At 38.7% G+C, this 18,699-nt stretch overlaps 1 protein-coding gene across 18 annotated transcripts in view; it reads right to left on the reverse strand.

Moving 5' to 3' along the window:
- Positions 1-18,699, reverse strand: part of PUM2 (pumilio RNA binding family member 2) — an 80,173-nt gene that overhangs the window by 25,637 nt on the left and 35,837 nt on the right. For 11 of the 18 annotated variants that reach the window (XM_075708344.1, XM_075708347.1, XM_075708356.1 and 8 more), the window contains 8 exons: positions 18,238-18,343; positions 17,773-17,987; positions 16,953-17,125; positions 13,366-13,636; positions 12,985-13,078; positions 10,903-11,028; positions 9,586-9,725; positions 7,689-7,827 (listed from right to left, as the gene is read on the reverse strand). In XM_075708344.1, the coding sequence (XP_075564459.1) occupies positions 7,689-7,827; positions 9,586-9,725; positions 10,903-11,028; positions 12,985-13,078; positions 13,366-13,636; positions 16,953-17,125; positions 17,773-17,987; positions 18,238-18,343 (1,264 nt within the window). The remainder of the gene's footprint in view (positions 1-7,688; positions 7,828-9,585; positions 9,726-10,902; positions 11,029-12,984; positions 13,079-13,365; positions 13,637-16,952; positions 17,126-17,772; positions 17,988-18,237; positions 18,344-18,699) is intronic. The other 7 variants (XM_075708358.1, XM_075708357.1, XM_075708353.1 and 4 more) reach the window with 3 other exon arrangements.

An 18,699-nucleotide genomic window follows, 5' to 3' on the forward strand; every position in this document is an offset into this window, starting at 1 on the left:
CTGAACTAGGTCTAGAAGAGTTCTCTCTGAAATACATATGGACCTGAACGTAAAGACCTGGGCCTCTAATTCCAGGTGAGTACCTCAGTCACCAGGCTTCCAGGTCATATTTTCTCCTCCTCAATTTCTAAAACATCTGTGTAATCTCTTCTGCCTAGATGCCTTGCTCCAAAACCAGTTGGAAATACCACCTGCCTACTGGCCTGGTGGTTACAGTACCCTGCAGGGAAGCTGGAGACAGGTCCAAATTCTCTCACACTAAGAAAATCTGAAGATATGAAGGAGACTCAGATAGTAACTGAATAGGAGAGAAGTGATGAAAATCCAGATCTTTAGGTTCAATTCATGGTTCTGGAGATGAATGCACTATACTGCTTATGAAAACTTGTCTTACTATCACTCCAAACCTGTTCTCACTGCTCACTACCTCTTTTGCATTCCAGGTGCATCTACCTTCTCTTTCCCACCAACAGCACAGAAAGATAGTTTGTCCTCTACAGAATTTGTTGGAAAGTTTAGCTAGTTAAAAACAACCAGAACAGGTTCTTACGATTGAATTGGTTAGGCAACCTTTGCTATAGGTGTTACTGCCTCTTCCATCTAAAAAAATTGTGCTGTGCTGCTCTACCACCTTCACTACTCAGAAAGACTGCTACATTCCCAAGGTAGGGAAAGGTGAGAGCGACCACTGTCTGTTTTACTGTAGTTCTGTAGAGAACACAGCATAGAATATTAGAAGATTAGTGACACAGTAGGAAAGCTCTTTATAATACCACATATGTTCCTGCATACATTAGCAATGTTTAATTACTAGTATCTACATAATTTCTATTTTACTCATAGCACGTTCAATTGGACCATGTTGGTCCTGCCATTTGTTAATGCTGTATCATATAAAAATCACTGTTTCAGAAGTCAGAATTGCCTAATACTTACCAGTATTTACTGTCCACCTACCCTCTGCAGATGTTCAAACCCATGGATAATGCTATAGCTGTACAAAAAAAGGACTGATCATCTATTTACACCCTTGTGCTCGTCTGAAACTAATACACAGCATTTTATATGACTTCAGGCCCACAATGTAAACAAGCCTATTTTCCAATGCAAAATACCTGGAGGGGGACACAGGGACCCAAAAGGATAACTTACACAGTATTGCATAAATTAAATGTACTGGGATTAATACTAATGCAGTTTAATACATTAATTTTAGATTTTCTAAAATAATTGACTAGTATGACTGCTGAATTAAAAAAATAGAAGCAACTTGCACTTGCTCTTTGCATTACAAAATGCCCAATTTCTCTGGATACTCCCTTGCCACTATCTTTATCTGTGATGCCACTCACCAACAGGTCATTTAAAATTAGTAATAATAAGCTAGGTCATTAGCATCAAGATACCATCCATCACAGAAGGTTCAAGCTACGCATGAGAACTGATGCGTGCTTTTATGTTCCTAATCTCTGAAATGAATACATTCTGACCTGGAACAGGAGGCCTCTCAGCTTTCTACTCAAATCTACTAAAACAAAGCAATGTAGAACTATTTGTGAAATTGCTGAGACCTTGCTAAGTGCACCTGCAGCCTCAAAGATATAAAATCATTTGTTTTGACATCAAAAATACAGAGACACCATCTCAGAACAGATAACTGCAAAACAGCAAAACTTAAGTCTTCTGCTCTCCCTTCCTTCACAGTATTCTACAGACTTTGCACCGCACCCCAGAAAGGTGAGCACAAAGATAAAAACTATTTCCCAGCCTTCTCTCTTATTAAAGATGGTGCCTTGCCAGATCTTCTCCCCTCTAATTCCCTCTCTCCTCCTGTTTCAGTTATTACCTCTCCATCACATCATCATCTCCCTGTGGTGCAATTTCCCCTCCAAATTAACAACTATCAAAGCTCATTTCAGTGCCTTCACATTCAAGCTTACACTGTGGTCTTCCACAGCAACTAAAAACCTAAAACATACTCTTTGTTTCCTAATCAGTTCCTAATCACACCTTTTATTTTAGAATTCAACTGCTCTATCTACACTTACTGTCTCCAGATCAGCGGGGAATACGAAAGTAAACAATCTGGTTTACCAGTACTGTGCTTTGCTGAAATGATTTCTAAATGTCTCCAAAACCACAGACTCTGAAAACTTTCTGGATTCTCTTCACACAAACCTTAAATGTTCTTAAAGAATGAGAGAATGAGAGGAAATCTGTTCTCTTGGCTCGTGCAGCCCATTCCTAGTGTTGCTCTTATCCATCCAGTAATTTCTTCAGTGTCTCTGGATACTTCACACTCTCTTCTCACATTTTTGTATGTAATACCACAAAGCTCTGCCCAGATCTCCTACTCCTTTCCCTCTATGCAGCTTCCCTCGCTGATGACACCCAAACGTATGTCAGTTTGTCACTTCTCTCTACTCAATTTAACAGATGTGACACTTCTTACTGCCAACTCAATTATCTGCCCCTTTTAACACTACAATCCTGATACCTTCCCCCCCAGCACAACCTGCAAGTCACTGTAGAGTGCTCTCTCCCTATGTAGAAAATGTATAGCTTCTCCCTTCTTAACATTCCCAAGATCCAATTATTTTCCTCTGCATATAGATTTGAAAATGTATTCAGCTCTTAATCTTCCATCTTTCCTTAAATGTTGCAGTCTTCAATTCAGTCTCCCAAGCTCACAAAAACCTGAACCACTATAACCTTTCATTTGTTCTGATGAAGATACGGACAGCCTTATCTCTGCACATGTCCTCTCACAAATCAAATTCAGAACTTACTATCCCACCAGTAAATTATTTATAATTTTATAGCCATTGTAACTTTGCCAAACTGTAACTCCCTGTATGTCTGCCACAATTAAACCTGACTTTTATTTCATACTACCTGGAGGCACAGAATGCACGACCCACTGCAATGTCACACTTCAAATTCCTCTACATAATGAAAGAATGCAATGCCAATTGACAGAAATTGTTGATTTTAATGTTTTAAACATGTTTTTCAGACGACTCAATTTATGTGCCCATCTGCATGCTAGATGCCCCATTACAGTCAGTGCTAACAGCTTCACTTGGGTGAATTCAACAAAACTAAGTTGCATCTGATCTAGCCAACGCAGTCAATGAAGCCTCCAGAGGGATTCATCTGACCCATCGCTAGACACCTATTTTAGAGTAAGCTGAGCAGCTCTGCAACCTCTGTACAGCAACTGCACTAGGGAGATCTCCACTGAGCACAATGGCTCCTTAGACAACTGAGGTCACATGCAGATTCCTGAATTTGGATGACTAACCCAAGTCCAGCCATTGCCTGTGATGAGGACTGGTTTTAGTCCTAGAAAAGAATGTATACTGATCATATAATGATGAAATTGGGAGTACTCTCCAACTTTGTCTTGCACATTTATTCAATCAGAAACTGTCTGGTTTTTAAGAATCCTTGTTACTGAAAGACTTGCTAAATTAGGACTGGAAGAATTTAAAATGTAATTGCACAACTCCAACGCAAAATGTATTTCACTTCTGATGGTTTTAAAAAAGAACCTGAATTTTTCTGAAAAGAGACTTAACAAAAACATGTGAAAAGTAACCCGGATTTCAGACACTTTCTCTTTGCACTTAGGATATGTGCCTTAAGTACTACATGAATATACCCCCCTAATAATTAACACAGAAATACCAGAAATATCAAATTTGAAAAATAAAACCCCATAGCTGGGATAGCTCATCTATTTCATCAAACACAAAGGCTGTGGCAAGGAGAAAGCAGCTGGAACGATTTAAGACAGCAGTGTGGACAAGCTGAATAATATACTCTCATTTGTATCAGAAATAGCATGGCCAGCAGGAGCAGGGAAGCAATTGTCCTCCTGTACTCAGCACTGGTGAGGCCGCACCTAGAACAGCGTGTTCAGTTTTGGGCCCCTCAGCACAAGAAGGACCTTGAGGTGCTGGAGCGTGTCCAGAGAAGGGCAACAAGGCTGGTGAAGGGTCTGGAGCACAGGCCTTATGAGGAGCGGCTGAGGGAACTGGGGTTGTTTAGCCTGGAGAAGAGGAGGCTGAGGGGAGACCTTATCGCTCTCTACAACTACCTGAAAGGAGGTTGTAGCGAGGTGGGGGTTGGTCTCTTCTCCCAAGTAACTAGCGATAGGATGAGAGGAAACGGCCTCAAGTTGTACCAGGGGAGGTTTAGATGGGATATTAGGAAAAATTTCTTCATGGAAAGGGTTGTCAAGCACTGGAACAGGCTGCCCAGGGAAGTGGTTGAGTCACCACCCCTGGTGGTATTTAGAAGACGTGACGTGACACTTAGGGACATGGTTTAGTGGTGGACTTGGCAGTGTGTATTGGGTTTGCGTGGCAAGGTTTGGGGGGGGGGGGGGGGGGGGGGGGGAGGCGGGCGGGCTACAGGGATGGCTTCTGTGAGAAGCTGCTAGAAGCTTCCCTTATGTCCAACAGAGCCAATGCCAGCCGGCTCCAAGACGGACCCACCGCTGGCCAAGGCCGAGCCCATCAGCGATGGTGGTAGTGCCTCTGGGATAACCTAGTTAAGAAGGGGAGGCGGGGGGGAAGAACAAGGGGACACAAACTGCAGCTGGAGTGAGAATATGTGAGAGGAACAAGTCTGCAGACACTGAGGTCAGTGCAGAAGGAGGGCAGGAGGTGCTCCAGGCACCACAGCAGAGATTCCCCTGCAGCCCCTGGTGCAGCCCATGGCGAGGCAGCTGTGCCCCTGCACCCATGGAGGAGCAGAGATCCACCTGCAGCCCTGCAGGACCCCACGCTGCAGCAGGCTCCTGGCAGGAGTTGTGACCCCGTGGGGGACCCACGCTGGAGCAGGCTGCTCCTGAAGGGCTGCACCCCGCGGAAGGGACCCACGCTGGAGCAGTTCGTGAAGAACTGCAGCCTGTGGGAAGGACCCATGCTGGAGCAGTTCATGGAGGACTGTCTCCCGTTGGAGGGACCCCACGCTGGAGCAGGGAAGAGCGTGAGGAGTCCTCCCCTGATGAGGAAGGAGCAGCAGAGACGATGTGTGATGGACTGACCGCAACCCCCATTCCCTGTCCCCCTGCGCCACTTGGGGGGAGGAGGTATAGAAAATCAGGAGTTAAGTTGAGCCTGGGAAGAAGGGAGGGATGGGGGGAAGGTGTTTTAAGATTTGGCTTTGTTTCTTATTACCCTACTCAGTTTTGGTTGGTAAGAAATGAAATATTTTCCCCAAGCTGAGCCTGTTTCACCCATGATGGTAATTGCTGTGTGATCTCCCTTGACCCACGAGCTTTTCGTTATATTATCTCTCCCCTGCCCAATTGAGAAGGGGAGTGATAGAGCGGCTTTGGTGGGCACTTGGCATTCAGCCAGGGTCAACCCACCACACAGGGTTAGGTTAACAGTTGGATTTGATGATCTTAAAAGTCTTTTCTAACCTAAAGAATTCTATGATTTATTAGCTCGCAGTGACGCCAAACTACAAATAGTCTGCCTGTAAAGAATATTCAAAAGCTTGAAATTTGGACCTACACTTTCCTGTAAAACATCTAAGTCCATTGAAACAAGAATTGCACACATTTTCTGCTTGTTTATTACATGATATATGTTGTTCAGTGGTTACTACCTGGGATTCACTTAATCGCATTTTGGTATCTAGATGCCATTTAGTGATATTGCCTCAATTTTATAGTAAGTGAATAGAAAAAGGCACCTCTAGAGACAGAAGGCCTCTGTAGTACCTCTAGGTACCCACTGTATCCTAAATCAGGTAACTAAAATAGAAGCAAATGAATCAAGACTAAAAGTTCCTGTTTCTCTTCACTACCTATAAAAGGAGCCATAAGTATCTAGCTCAAATACAGACATCTAAAACAGTATCATGATTCCCATCTAAAATAGCTAAAAAGGAATCACAAGCACTCCCTATGACTCACTATGAAGCCAGCTCATGATGATCGAGAAAATCAATGTCCTTTTTGTTTATATTTTGAGCCCCATTCCCTGCAAGAGTGTGGTCAATAAGGTTGAAAGCCAGTTGCACACTATTCCTATTACAGAGCAATCTGAAATACGTTCACATGAATAAAGTTTTCTCTGGCCATCCAGGCATGCAGCACATGGGACAAAGAAACAACCTACAACGGAAACAGAACAAAAAGGTTCCTGCCCTCACAGAAAACCTCTTGGGGCTTGTGGAGGAAGAAAAAAGTCTTCAAGTCCAATCTTCACAGGACAGGCTCTTGTATTACTGAGTTTATGTATTTGACCACTCAATATTACTTTCAATCACCCATCTGGACACGGGGCCTTTTTGTGGGTTTTATAAATTACCCTTCAATTGTTTAAGATAGATACTTTTATTTTTGAAAATAATGCTCTCTATATCTTCCTATAATGAAGTCACAAATTTGGACTGGGTCAAGATCTCAGATGTTGATCTGACTCAAGCTAAATGTCACAGGCTTCTTACAAGGCATGGACCACTCCACAGTCTTAGAGCTCCATGTCCAAAGGAAGAACTAGTAAGTAACTACAAACACACAAAAAAGGTATAGCTAAGCCTTTGAGGCTTTTGCAAAGATGCTTATAGCACCTCTGATATGCCTCACTGTTTGCAGGCCTTCTCCACTGCTTTGGTGAGGTGCAGAGATACCACTTGACAGGTGCTGTGACAGCACACTTTGCTGATTCCTCATTTTAGGTGAAAGAGAAAGATCCTAAAAGCTGAAGATACTACTGCATGACAAGAAATAAAAATGGCAGTTATAAAACAAGTGACAAGAAAAACACAAGAGCCAGTCTGTTCTGCAGCTAGAGGCGTAAAATCTGATTGTGTGAGGCAAAGTGCACAATGCAGTCCCAGAGCATCCAGCAACAAACTGACTCTCACTTCTATAGGTTGTGAGGCATTTCAAAGTAGCACTGACAGAGGACAGAACCTGTACAAGTCACATGCATTTGCAGCTACCATCAACATTCTCTAACCTAACTATGTAAAATGTTAACTTGCATACTGAAGAATGGCCAAGTACACTTAAGTTGTTCTTTCTCAGGTAATTGTGCCAAACACTTTAAAGTGATGCTGAACTTCAAGCCAACACATTGTGCATTTATGACACATGGTACTGGGACTCAGAATAGCCATTCCCCGGATAAGTCAGAAGCCATGCATACTAAAAGGATCTGAGGCTCCAGGCTTTGGAGTGCTTCTTCAAGCATGTTGTGATCTTCAGAGATGATTAAGCAGTACTTTTCTTTTAATTTCCTAATTTTGGATTCTGAATTTTAGATTTCATTATAAAATATTAGTAAAAAATTACTTCAGAAAGAGAAATTAATACTTCCTGTTGCTGAGTAACCATTCAGACGACTCATGACCTTTTAAGGCAGCATGTAGTTGCTTCATTATATATGAAATTATCCTGCAAAAATCTATGACACTCCTTGTGTGTACACTTGTAACAATACAGAGAAAATGCTCCAAATCAAAAATGTGAGAGAAATTTCTCGTGCTCTAAGAATCCTGTGCCAGTATTTTAATCCAAATGAACAACATGAAACTATATAAAACTCAATTCTAAGCAGCTCATCATAAACATAGCAGGACTTTGATAGTTAATCTGGTATCTGATAACACCAATATTTTAACTTTCAGTGATTCTCTTGGTCCACTGATAACACGCATACCTGGCATGCCTGTAGCAAGACCCTGACCAAAAGCCAAAGCTGGATTTGCTGCTGCAGCTGCTGCAAGTGACTCTGCCTGCTGCCCTTGCTGACCCTGATTGGGTGTAAGTGGGCGCTGAGTTGCTCCAGCACGCAGAACCTGGAAAAGACCAATATGACACTCTTTCCTTAAAAGGTAAGAATGCAAGCCCATTTTATGCTTAAAAAGGTCTAAAAAAAGATCTAGAACAGTTGCTTTGTATATTTGATGTCACTTAGCTGTTAATTTCATTTTGGGAATACTCCACTTCATTGGTTTCAAGGATATAAACATACAAAGAATAAAAGGCATAAACTACTTTGCTGACAAATGTGACTATAAAATATCTGCCCTGCTCTGGACAACAGAACTCATGTATATTCCATCAATGAGTATAAAGTAAAGATGAAAATCTGTAAGAGTGATACACTTATGATCCACATTATTTATTAACTGAACACATGTCCTTCCCTGATAAAAGCATTTGTTTACATTATTTTCAGGCAATTGAACGATGTGAGTCTGAATACTTCAGAGCTTGTAGTAACTTGTCTAAATAATTAACACTATACTGCCAACAGTGCTGTAAAAATGCACCCACTGAGTTTTAAGAATTCACATAACACTCCATCACCGTGCAACACAGGCTTATTTTATTATGTTCTGACAGCTATCTCTGGGAATCTGACTGACAAGCAATCAAAATTCTTGCAGCTACTCTATTCCTTTTGCTTAAAATAATCTTTTCCAGGTCCAAAACAAGAGGGAAATACAGTATTCGATATATGGCCACAAAATATCTTACATGTGACTTGCATAAATTGGATATAAATTTTACAGAGAAAGCAAAAACGCACTGGAGAGATGATATACATTCAGTTATCAATGCAGTTAGATGATAACAACAATCAGTAGGACGAAAGATCCACCTGAATATTAAAACAGTGATGAAGCTACTCTGGAACTTCACAGTAACTCAAAGTCACTTCTCCTAAATTTATAAGAATGGCATTGAAATTAACCATATTGCTAGTTAAAAAAAAAAAAAAAATTTACATTCATTCAAGCATAAGCTCATTATAAGACTTGTATTTTTCCTTTGTGGAAAAAGGTCATTTGTTTATACTGAAAGATCATACAATGGGTTTAAAAAGCATCCACAGTAACAACAGAAAATTAGCTTTTTTTTTTTTTTTTAAAAAAGTTACTTAAATGGAAATTGCAACAAGTTCTTGTACCAATTGCTTACTCTTGTTTTACCCAGGCAAAAATAACATATGGCACATGGTGATGTTGTAATACAATTACTCTGTCAAAAAATATGCAGGACAATCCTTCTTCCTCATGAAGCAACAGAACTACTGATAAGACCTTTATTTCCTACTTTTTAAAGAGACAAAGAAAAAAGTGTAATATTCCGTTTTCCAACTAATTAATAAAAACGCAGATCAATTTTTTCCCAAGCTTAAAGAAAAAATAACCTCCTAAAATTACTAACATATCTCTTTTCATCCCCTTATGTCAGCTTTCTAGATTAGTTTTTAACTTTACATTAATTTTTGAATAACTGTACAGACAGCATTATCTAGACACAAACATAACAGCACAGTAACCTGGATTAAAGGAACTATTTTTAATGTTTTTTATTTTAAAAAAATGGGACTGCAAAATAAGCGAAGTATTCAGTATGGAGTAAACGAATCTTTAAAGACAATGATAATCAGTAATGTAAAGAAATTGAGAATTTTTAATATTAATTTATTATTTGATACAACACAAAATATGAATTATGTAAAGTTTTCTAGAAGCTGATCCTTAGATACCGAAAATGTTAAGGTAAGGCTTTAAATGCACGTCTCCTTCTTATGAAGAACATACCGGTTGCTGTCCCTGTTGTGCCTGTGAAGCCGCTTGCTGATTTGCTGTGGTATTTGCTGCTGCAGCTTGCTGCTGAAATAAATTGGCTGGATACACCCCCCATGGAACACCGTAATACTGAGGCGGAACCACAGCAGGACCTAAAAAAAGAAAACATGATTGTTCCATCTATTGCAGCTAGTATATTGTTTGTAGCATCCCTCATTGATCTATCTTCTAAATGTCAAAACAGAAATCAGTATTAAAAAGAAGTGAATTCCCGTATTAGCCAAAATACAGGAACACAAATGGGTTAATTTAAAGGATTCACATCAAACCATACCTTCTCTATGAAAAAATACCCTTCTGAGACTTAGGTGACGAAGAAAAAGCTTGAAGTAATCAAAGCTTGTACACCAAAGAACACTCAAAATCAGTTTCCATGGTTGGAAAAAAGATCATTTCACAGAATGAACCAAATTCATCCTCCTGATAGTGATATACTGAGACTTTGATCATCTATTATTCCTCCTTTCTGTATGCTTCCTTTGCTTATAAACACAACTATTGCCTCTGCCTCCCCTGCCTACTGCATCACACTCTGAATTCAGAGTACGCACACTTACCTCTACTAGTCTATTGATAAAGAACCCATAGAAGAATGAGCACTCTGTATCACTATTGTTCACATAATGCATTACATATATGTATATTTTAGTTCTTTCTACTGCCTTTCCTGTGAAACCACCAACTGGAGATACAAGGGTTTTTTTGTTTTGCTCCTGCCCCCACCGCAAATGTTATGCACAGGTCTGAGCACTAGCTGGGACTTGAATACTCAGTAGTTGTTTCACAGTGATATCTATTAACTTTTTAAGAGATTTTCCTGGGCTTGGGGTTTATCTATTGTCTGAGCCTTTTAGCACACCGGAGACCATCTTTATTCTCATGCCCACTAGGAATGAGAAAACCTGGAATTAGAAAATTAATACACCAAGTAAAAACATGTAAGGAAAGGCTAGCTGTCTTGTCTTTTGAAAATAATACATACTACTAATGTCAGACGAAACCTTATTAAGGATAAACATTTTTAGAACAGAAGAAACCTAATTGTTGCATATAAAAGTCCAGTGGACAGAAATATTCAGAACCCATATATAACAGAAACTGAATACCTTTACATTTTAGTGAAAATTTTCAAAACGGCAATATTCATTTTCCTACATGTCCCTCCTTCCTAGAAATATATTTACAGAGAATAAACAGGATGGATTTCAGCTTTTTTCTGATTTCGTTCAGTAAAATTATGAAGACAGACACTAGAAAGTGTTCAGTTACCTGCTAGGGTAGCTGCTGCAGCTAATCCAGCTGCAGTGTATGGGTCAGTACCTGGAGGAGCAGCACTGATAATGTATGGGTTTGGCACAAAAGCAGCTGGAGCCAAGCCTGCTGAGAATACGCCTGCTACAGTAATAAACAGAGTTTAATTATAGCTAACATACTTAGCAAGCATCATCATATTCAAACCAATCAAATCACAAAGCATATCTGTCAAAATCAGAACTGCTTGCACTTTGGAAGTTTCTAAGAGCAGGTACACCATTACAGAAATCAACACTTTATTTCTTCTCACCAGTTCTTTCTTACTAATCCCAAGTCCTAACGGCTTTGTTTTGCTGGATCTACAGACTCCAAGAAAATTTATCTCATATGTATCTACCCACCCTTATATAGAAGGAATTATTCAGAGTGGAAATTACCTTGCCCACATTTAACTATCTAAGAGTTACACTAGTCTTACAACTAGTCTGTATCAGACAAATCATCTAGTGTCTGAAGTGAATCAGCCAGATAGAATGAATCACCTGCTAGAGATACAAATCTCTTCTCATTGACAATAGGAAAAAAATCTAACCAGATAGTTTAAATCAGATATCTGGCTTTTAAACAGCCAATTATGAGATGCTAATCTTACTTTCAAGAATCTACATTTGATTAAGGATTGTAATGCAAGGATACAACTGAAGAAACTCAAGAGTCATCAAACAAAGCATCGCTACCCAGAGTTTCCCCCATCAGTCAGGTTCATGTACTTTCTCTAACACTGAGGCAGCAACTAGTCCAGCAAGCACATCACATTAAACTATGCTTCTCCTTCCAAATAGGAGGCTTCTCGCTAAGTGTCTATTAACATGCATATCAGAAGATGCTGCATTTCAAAGGGGTAAGACACAGCTGACTGCTCAGTCAGCACCTTCTATACAGTAGGGGCTTCTCTGCAGTTTAGAAGTCAAAGCCAGGCAGAAGACACAACTTGCAGACTCACACAAACATCTCAATCTGCCATGCTCCCAGCTCTAAGACTGTATTGGTCAACTACATAACCCTAAAGAGCTGCCACTTTTAAATCCCAGTTATAGGCTGCCGATCCCTGTCTGAACAGGCCTCACAATCCAGCTAAACAAGCCGGTGGGAAAACTGAACTGTCACCATATCACAGGACAACAAGGACACAACCCTCTGGAGATGCTGCTTCCTATTGCTGTCTGCACTTCTGATCCCGAGAACTCTTTTTCCCTCACAGAGGAAGGAGACAGGTGCACACACCTCAGCAGCCTACTGGTGGAGTGTGGGAAGGGCAGGAATCTTTAAACCTGCCCTACAGTGTCAGAATCTGAGGAGCTCCCTTCCTTAAATAAGGAATTGCTTCCATGTGCATTCCAACCTCCCTCACCCCAAATATACAGCTTCCCCGCAGTGGCAGCTAAAACTGTTGTCACTGAAATACAGACTCCTTGTTGAGTTGCCAGCACATTAAGAACTTTATGCATTTAATTAATTCACTGAATTACTTTAAAGGGACAGAAAAAAAAAGCTTGCTAAAGAATAATTCCATCACAAAGAAAGGTACCCGCAAGAATAAAGACCTATCTGTTTAAAATGTGCCGTTAACAAGGAAGAAAGAATTAACACAAAAATTTCATTTCAAAATCCTACTATACAATGTTTTTTTAACTGGATTATCAAAACCACTAAACTGGAATAGAATAACAGAATTGCATGTTTTTGGTATTTTGGTAAATAAAGCTAGTGTTTTCTATCACTACTTAGAGCAGAAAAGCTTTTTTACTTTTTCTCCCATCAAAATTCAACTATTGTGCTACACAAGCAAAAATAATTTTTATTATTTTGTATACAACAGTTCAAAATAGGCAAAAATTTACACAACAGAAAACTTTCTCGAAGGACAGGACAGCCTTATGCAGTCATTCTAAGCAGTTTTCAGAAGAACTGCTAAAATGGGCCAATTGCTCGGCATCTATTTGAATTAGAATACTGTGGGTAAAACTGAAAGGATTATACCAAAGCAACACACACACTTTTGCCAGGGATGCTTGCTGTACTTCACAAAAACCTCACCTATGTGTGGCTGCTGAGCTGCAGCCAGGGCATATTGCTGCTGCTGGGCTGCTGTTAACTGTTGAACAGTCAGAGCATTAGTCCTCTGGAAAAGCTATGGGAAAAGAAATAAAGATGCATTTCAATTTTCAAAAGTCAGGGCTGTAATATACTGGGATTTACTTACAAAAAAGATTTTAAACAGTGTCTATCCCAATAAGTTACTAAACTAGAAAATTATGCACTAATATTATTCTAGGTTAAATATACATTTCTTTACCCTTGACTAAGTCACACACAAAACAAAATTAAATGCATTATATGCTTAAATGACTGATTATCAAAGAGGATAATGCACAACTTAAAGGACCAATTTGGCATGTTTTCAAGTCCACTACTAACCTGCTGCTGAGAACTGTAGTCAAAAAGTCCTACAGTAGCTCCTGAAGAGTCCATTTGTACCTGATTGCCAGGATAGTCAAACTGTAGAGAATCAAGACCAACTTGTTCCATGGCATCTAGATTCTGATTTTCTGGATTTGAAAATTCTTCTACCAGAGGCTTGTGGGCTGTAGGATTGGGAAGTGGACCTAATCCTTCTGCAGTGCTGGGATTGGGGCCCAAGCGTTCAGCTACTTCTGTTGGGGAGGCTTGTCGACTTCCAGGGGTACGACTGTTTAGAAAAAATTCAAGATAGACTCTTCAGTCTTAAGTAAAGCTGTCCATGGACAGACTACAGCATTTCTATTTTAAAAGGATCTCTGAACTTAGAGACCAGAGACTTTACAAAGGGAAGTGACAGACTGATTTTAACAATTTTACCCAGCATGCATTGATGGCTCAAGATAAAGGACACATTTAATTTCAAAGTGTAATTTTATTTGTTTTTTTAAACTTTAAGACTATACAGCTCTTCAGATCATGGTGAGAGAACCAAACTAATCTTTGAGTGAAATGGAGTGAACTGCGGTCACCTGTAACTTCTAGGATGGCTCTTTATTGCATTTTGGAAGCGACAGGAATTATTAGAAAATGTACTGAAGAAAAATTTAAAAAAAAAAAAAAGGAAAATGGCTAAGTACATCTCATGCCAAAGGAGAGAAAGAGACAATAAAACTTGAACTGTGAAAGACAAACATACAATATAGCAAGTATCTTTCACATCTCAAAAGCAAACAATGAATATTTTACCTTAAGTAAAATGGTCAAGTAACTGCCACATTTAGCATTTGACTAAAACATTTCATTTCCTACACAAGTCACTTAACAGACTACACTACACCAGATGATTGGTCGGGGGAAAGAAAAGCGTTCCTAATATAGTCCCGTTGATTCCATCGCAGTTTCCCTGAGAATAAATATAGCCTGTTGTTCCAGAAGAAAATTTTTAGGATGGAGCAAAATGTAGATGTTTGATATCTGTTGATAGTAAGAGATGGAGATGGAAATTGTTTACGATGCCAACCCCCGGAAAGTTCAGCTTCCAAATATGAAGGCTGGTGGCGACTGAGATGTAGATAGCTATGCACCTCTAGGTGCACTAGTGTTTAAATTCCCATCAGAGGGGAATGAAAATCTAGTCAATACCATTGATGGAGCCTAGACAGCAAGTCAACTGACCAGTCACTAGGTGTTTACTTTAGGGTAAAAGCTGAATTGCCCTCTCAGCTCCACTGGCTGTATTGACTACATCCACACTGACTACAGGGGAATCTCTCTGCATCTATAAACACCTACAGGCAAACACCTGAAATAAGATGTCAACAGATTCACATTCTAAACAGATTCCCAACCCTGTATTTGGTTAGATTTAGGGTACTTTCATTTGGAGTGGTACCCCACCTTCTGTGTCAGGCCACATTGTGCAGACTACCAGTTTTTACTGGCAAAAATATAAGCCAACTACTAGGAGGTGAATGAGAGAATTTATGATCCCTTAACAGCATTATTGTGTTGGCAGAACTCTATAATTATATATAGTTTCTCAGGAAACATACAACTTCCAGTTACGTTTGCTTTACTGGTGAAAACTGGGCTGACATACTAAGTGCCATCTTGCAGGATGAAACTACATTTATTCTAGCAGTACACTGCCAGATCAGTATGGTATACTGCTAATTCTAGGATAGAGACACAGCCTTAGTACTACCTGTCCTCCTCCCTCTTCAGGGCTCAAAGCTGAAGTATCTGTTCCTCACTGAAGCACAAGATTAAGGCAAGGAAATCTGCTAGTAGTTATGTATTTGCTGATAGCAACTCTAAAGACTGTATAGCTAGAAAGCAGTCTTTTAGTGAGTTTATTCAACAATACCGTACAATCTATTACTTTGGACAAAATACTTCAAAGATAAAGCAGTTGCACTCTTTTTTTTTTTTTTTTTAATGTAACAACCCACCTCATGATGATCGTCTATAACGTATTGGCTACCATCTAAGTATCCTAGCTAGCAACCATGTCTTGCTCAATGTACAAAACTTGAATTTGAAGCCATTTAATATTCCTTATGCTTCCCAAGTGACATACAGTATCAACAAAGTGAAGAACAAAAGGAAAAAAGGCAGTTATTTCAGTACATAGTTTAAAAGAGCTGTAAGTAGAATAAAAATACAAGAAGGAGGACAGGACAAAGTTTCTTTGTTAATATTTATGTTTACCTAATATAGGTTGCTCCTTATATTGGTGCTGTTCTGTTGCTATAGTTAAAGTTGTGTCAATACTTCAATTATAAACCTCTGTTTAGAGAGCTTTATACAACCACTTTACATGGCCCATTTAAATTAGATGGCCTTATTTTTCTGAGAGGTTTACTGGCTTTGGATGCTTTTTTGCACTTGTGTGTTTTTTAATAATTTCTCTCTTTAAATAATAAAAAAAGGTACTTTGCAAGCAACTATTTCAAAATTAACATAGATACTGGTAAAGAAAAGCAGGACAAAATTTATTCTCTATTTTCTACATATAATACTGAAGGTAACTTTTATTGTGCGTATTGCAGCATGCATCCGAAAGGAGATAATTTAAGCTAATACACTTGGTATTATATTCTTTTCAATAATATGTCTTGAAAAATAGACTTGAAGAATCCCTCCTTAGCCTCAGGTAAATACATTTTTTTTTAAACGGTAGGAAATACTTACGTATGGGATTCAAACATGCATTTTAATATACTTGGTCAATTATGAACTAATGAAACCACAGCTATTTGGTCACATTCATCACATTAATACAAATTTATGAGCAGCACTCTAGTTTTCTGATGTTGTTAATTCTTCTGTGCAACAGTTACAAATGCATCACAATCATTTAAAAACAAAGATCATTCCTTTAAAAATACCCAATTTAAAATTCAGTTTAGTATTAGGAAAAAACAGGCTGGCTGTACTGTCATACAGGACTTCACAGTTCAAAAGCTGGAGCTTGGTCCAATTTTTTTTTCCCCTAAGAAAACAACCAAACCACAACACCATTCTATACTGTGAATAGGTGACATTTAACTACGTGAATAGGGAAATACATTGTTTCTCCTTAGTCAAATAAATGGTTTCTATAAACTTTTGTGGGACAGTAATTGTGCTAGGCTGTGGTATCCAGTAGCAAAATTAGAAGGAAAATTAAAATTCTGTAGGACTTACTCTCTACAACAATAATCAGATGCAGAAGTTATAGAGTATTAAAAAGAAGCAGAGAGAGAAAGGGATTTAGTTTGAAATTAAAAGGGTTAAGCTTTCAGCCCTCTTTAATTCACCACATTTTGAAGGTACCCATTTACTTGGAATAATTACTATATTAAGATGAATTTGTTTCATGAGAAGTGACACACACATTAATGACATCCTAAGAAACATGTGGCACAGTGGGAAAGGAAGGACATGAAGTAGGAAGAATCAGTCTGCAGCTGGGTAATGTTTAAAGCTGACACACAAACCAGAACTGTAATAATGCTCTTAAGAGACATGCTCGTCTTCTTGAGAAACAGTTAAAAGCTTACTTAAAATCTTTGCAATCGGCATCCATTCCATTTGGCAAACCTCTGCCATTTATTTTAGTAACATCCTCATCATCTCCTTGTTTAAGATCTCTGTTTTTGTCCTCCTCAAATGGAGAAGCCTTGCCTTTCTGATCTCCTTTCTCAGGTCCATCTGTTTCAGCATCTCTAGTGCCCTGAGGAAAAAGAATCTGTTTGATTCTGAATATTGAACAGAACACAATAGGAGCACCACAAGGTGACCTAATTCTACACTACAGTGCACGTAAACAATACAAACAGTTTTGTTTTCAATGAAATTGCATTCGGTGGGTAACTTGGTCATCAAGTTTCAACCACATGCAATTAATAACTGCCAAAATGTGAAAAGGAATGCCAAGATTTATAATGGAAGAGCTAACTCAACCTTAACTATAGCCGTGCTGCTAAAGCAGTAACACTTCAAATTAGATAAAGTTTGTAATATTTTATACAGTTAAAACATCTACAAAAGTACAAAAGAAACCCATATGGAAACATAGAATAGGAAGATCTAGAACAAAGCCCATCACACATTTTAAATTAAGCTATTTGCAATCTTTTTCCTACCTTTATTTAAAGGTGTTAGGAAAGTACTTTTTTTAAGACAACTATTTAGTCAAGATTCCCAAACCGCTTCCCTCTTCTGCCCCCTCCAACCAAGGAAGACACACAGATAGCAACTACACACTCCCTTTTAAAGAGAAGAGTTAAAAAAGGAAAATGGATAAATAAGGAGTAGAAAATATAAGTCAGTAAGACCATAGTAGGTAACTAGGCAAGCTTAACACACTGCATTACTTACAAAAGCTCCTTTCCTAAACCGGGAATCCAATTTATCAGCTGGAGAGGAACTTAACACATATTCTACCATGCTCACTCCAAGGCCACCACTTTCTGATCGTGGAGACAATACAGCATTTACTTCACTGTTTCCATGAAAACCCTGTCCAGGCTTTCTCTGTACCATAATAGGTTGGGACATAGAATGGTCTGTTAAAAACAAATAAATAAATAGCACTATTTTATTTTTTTAAATACAATTTGTAATGTTTTTGAATTTCATTACAGAGGCAATCTTAAACAAGGCCAAAATTAAATTAAATAAAAAATTCCAAATCCCAGTTTCAAAAAGTGTTATTATCACACAATCACCAGTGCAACATACATTTGCACAATTAAAATTAAAGGAAAATCAAATTTAATTTATTTTGAACTAACATCTAGGAAACATGACTGATTTTTCAATACATATACATCAATCACTTACGAGGAGTTCCCCATGCAGTCTCTCTCCACTCATCACCAAGGAATATCCCTTTTTGTCCATCTTTTGCTGAATCATCAGGTTCCCAAAACTTTTTGGCAGGTAAAAGCTGTTCCAAGAAGAGAAAATGGTTTTATTTAAAATACGCTTATAATGGGCAAAAAATAGCAATACTATTAAGACGATATGCAAGGAATTAATTTTAGATACCACAGTCATCTTTACATAAGGAAGCATGCATTGCCAAGGAATAAACACTTAAAAGTTATGTTCTGTTACGGAAGGTGATGCTGTATAACAAATTGCTCAAGTGACCTCAACAACGCTGAGATTCTGAAGTTATGAGAGAGAGATACAGAATATAGAAGTAGCTGTGAAAAAAGCTAACCAAATTAATCCCTGTGTTAAACCAAGTCAACCTTCTCGGAAACTTTAACTAACACCGCCTTCTTTCCATGTTGGCTC

Source organism: Pelecanus crispus, chromosome 3, assembly GCF_030463565.1.
Source record: "Pelecanus crispus isolate bPelCri1 chromosome 3, bPelCri1.pri, whole genome shotgun sequence".
Classification (NCBI taxonomy): Eukaryota; Metazoa; Chordata; class Aves; order Pelecaniformes; family Pelecanidae; genus Pelecanus; species Pelecanus crispus.